The sequence below is a fragment of the Sinocyclocheilus rhinocerous genome, unplaced genomic scaffold (genome assembly GCF_001515625.1).
Source record: "Sinocyclocheilus rhinocerous isolate Xijiao unplaced genomic scaffold, SAMN03320098_v1.1 scaffold864, whole genome shotgun sequence".
Lineage (NCBI taxonomy): Eukaryota > Metazoa > Chordata > Actinopteri > Cypriniformes > Cyprinidae > Sinocyclocheilus > Sinocyclocheilus rhinocerous.
Window position 1 is genome coordinate 1,630,587 of NW_015645567.1, and position 3,634 is coordinate 1,634,220.

At 37.6% G+C, this 3,634-nt stretch overlaps 1 protein-coding gene across 1 annotated transcript in view; it reads right to left on the reverse strand.

Moving 5' to 3' along the window:
- The window catches only part of LOC107706753 (calcium/calmodulin-dependent protein kinase type II subunit beta), a 68,534-nt gene that overhangs the window by 37,712 nt on the left and 27,188 nt on the right, over positions 1 to 3,634 (reverse strand). The window contains exon 6 of the mRNA XM_016510555.1: positions 3,297 to 3,369. Within this exon, the coding sequence (XP_016366041.1) occupies positions 3,297 to 3,369 (73 nt within the window). The remainder of the gene's footprint in view (positions 1 to 3,296; positions 3,370 to 3,634) is intronic.

A 3,634-nucleotide genomic window follows, 5' to 3' on the forward strand; every position in this document is an offset into this window, starting at 1 on the left:
ACTCTCCAAAATGGCGGAAGACGTAACTCGGGGGAGAAGAATTGTTGAATAAATTATGTTATTTTTGTTTTCTTCTCAAAAAGTATTCTCGTAGCTTCGCAAAACTGAAGTTGAGCCACTGATGTCACATGGACTGTTTTACTGATGTCCTAACTACGTTTCTGGACCTGGGAACATTACAGTTGCGTTGCTGTCTATGCAGGGTCTGAGAGCTCTCACATTTAATCAAAAATATCTTAATTTGTGTTCCGAAGATGAACGAAGGTCTTACGGGTTTGGAGCGACATGAGGGTGAGTAATTAATGACAGAATTTTCATTTTTGGGTGAACTATCCCTTTAAGAAATCATGGAAATTTGGAATATAAATATTTAAATATAGTTATGTCAAGACCTAAAATAATTTTTCATGTAAAAACTGCTGAGAAATCGTATGAGTAAAAATTATATTAAAATTAAACATATCCTGTAATCACAAACAACTGGAAAAGTCATTTTAAGTGGAAGATTTTAATTACTTATTTCACAATTAAAAAAATAAAAAATAACTCTCCTAGATTGTGCAAATAAAAAAAGTAAAAAACAAGTTCAAAACAAGTAGCTTTGTAATTACAGCAGAAGAACCAGAAATATCTTCACCTATAAAAGGGGCCTTTGAATACTTTTTGGACAATGGGAAGCCTTGGAGCCAAAAAGGTTGAGAACCACTGATTTTACACACCTGAGTGTGCAAACATTTGATAAATTAGCTCTAGGTAACGTTATATTAGCTTGCTATTGACTTAAAGTTAATTAATACAGGATGTAGTAGTGTTATGCAGAGTAGTGTTATTCATCCTGGAAAGCATCTTTAAAGTTGTTCTTTCCTGTCATTCTATCCCAGTGTTCCTTACAGCACCTTCCTCTGAGAGCGGACTGGATTATCTTTAGCTTAACACTGTGGATTTGATTGAGGACGCGCTCTCAGTGATCCCACTGATGTTTGATCAAGATTTCTGGGAAATTAGCTTCGTTTTTGTCTTTCAAGTCAACATGAAACAGCATTCACACAACACAATTTACAGCCACAGATATTTACACAGAACACTGATAACATTAACAACGGACACTAGGGTTGATTTTGATTTCATGTTGATAAAAAAAAAGCAAAAAACAAATATGCACATACAAAAACATTGAAAAATCTGGGGTCATTGAGATTTTTATTTATTTATTTATTCAGCAAGCATGCATTAAATTGACCAGAAGTGACAGAAAAGATCTTTATGTTATAAAAGTTTTCAAATAAATGCTGCTCTTTTGAACTTTATATTCATCAAAGAATCCTGAAAAACTATATCATGGTTTCCACAAAAATATGCAGCAGCAAATCAGCATATTAGTATTATGGTGCGTTCAAGTCATGTCGGATAGATCGTATTTACGAGTTGAACGCACATGAACGCCACCACAAAGTCGTTATTACGAGCGGGAAAATCGAAATTCTCTTTAAGCCCCGAGTTTCCGAGTTGGGGGCGTGTCAATGAGAAACATGGCGGAATCGATGGATGCAACGTCTGTAGTTGACGCAAAATTTTTGTTTAAATTGATAGTTTAGTTGTCCTATAAACTTAAATTGGTCATGTTCTTGTTACGCAGCTGAAATCCAAGTAAAAAAATGCAGACCCTGTTGTATTTTCTTGTAATTTATTAAAAGAAGGTACACCGCCATCTTGTGCCGACTAAACTGACTTGAACGCACTTGACGTCGTAATTACGACTTGTCAACTCGTAAGTACGAACGTCCCAGGAGGACTTGAACGCAGCATTATTTCTGAAGGATCATGTCACACTGAAGACTGGAGTAATGATGCTGAAAATTCAGTTTTGATCACAAGTTATGTGAAATTGTGAATACTGAATTTTTTATCAAATAAATGCAGCCTTGCTGAACATAAAAGTCTTTCAAAAACATTTAAAAAATCTTATAGACCCCAAACTTTTGAACCTGCATAAATATTTACACAGAACATTAACCAAAGGTATCAAGGAATCCAATTTTGATTTTATTTTCTCACGTAACCTACTGTCACTCGTTTAGACATATGGGTTAATCATACATCATCCCACTTAACACGCACATTCACACTTCCACACAGCGTTCAGCGTGAGTGTGAGAGTGTGTGTGTGTGCTGTTATTAAGTAGGTTATGTTCCCTCTGCTCTGGTGAAAGTTGATCCAGGTGGGAAATTGGGTCCAGAAGAGCAAAGAATCATGGGAAGCTTATTCAGTCTCAATCTCTGATCTCTTTCTTCCTGTCGTCCTCACTCGCGCTACAGATGCCGCTCTGAAAAGAGACGAACGGTGTCTGTGTTCTGACGCTCAGCCGCCGTTGCCATCTGCTGGAGCTATTCGTGGAGCTCAGATGGCATCTCGACGTTTCGGGCTCATGATTTGAAAAGTGTTCTGATTGAGAATCCGTAGGATGGTGTGAAATGCTCAATGACCTTGAGCCGCATCCGGGGGAAACGACGCTGGAAACGCATCCAGACTGAGATTTGCATACCCTGATTCTTTAAAATATAAAGAGCGACTTCTGAACTGAAGCAGGATTAGAAAAAGCAGCAACATGAAATCAAAACTGACCCTATATGATGTTCCTCATTATATTGTAACAATTTATTGGTGAGTTATTCCATTCTAGTTCAGAATCAACCTGTGTGAGAAGACTTCAAACAAATAACATAATATATCACTTGACATAAAATCAACAATAAAAATAAATCTGAAATAACTGCACAATTTAAGAGTTTTATGCCAGACATAGACATCCATGCACGCAAAACGTCATGCCAAATCGGATCGCGAGTATTAAAGGGTCAGTTCACACAAAAATAAAAATTCTGACATAATTTACTCACCCTCAGGTTGTTCATCCTGTATGAGTTTTTTAAGAAAAGATGTTTTGAAGAATGCAGATAACCAAACAGATGTTGGTCCCCATTGCCTTCCATTATATGGAAAAAAAAAACTACTATAGAAGTCAATGGATACCAGAAACTGAGTGGGTTACCAACATTCTTCAAAACATCTCTTCTTGTGTTCAGCAGAAGAAAGAAATCCATACAGGTTTTGAATGACATGAGGGTGTGTAGATGACAGAATTTTCATTTTTGGTTGGACTATCCCTTTAAGCCATTCCATTAATCATCTCACCATCCGAATCCCATCATAATTGCACATCGCACATCACACATGGCATATTTGTACATAAAAGCATGCACAACACACACAGACGAACAAATCACCTGCCACTCACCTTGAGATCTCGGTGCACCACACCCATTTGATGGCAATGAAGCACCGCCTCCAGGATCTGCTGGATGCAGTGACTGCATGCAAACACCAGGGGGCGCATGTTAGTCTGAGCAATGCCGTTCTCTCATGCACAGGCACAGGCAGGAAATGCAGGGCGATTACAGGGATAATATAACAGTACATCTTCCTCCTGAATTAATGTCAAAGACTGATGCCAAGCATAATACAATATTTTAATATTTGTCTAGTAAATTTTCATAAAAGTGTGGCAAAGAGTTTTATCTATAGAATGAATCTCCCTACATCATGTCCACGTCTAATTTCCCCCCCCCCCCCCAA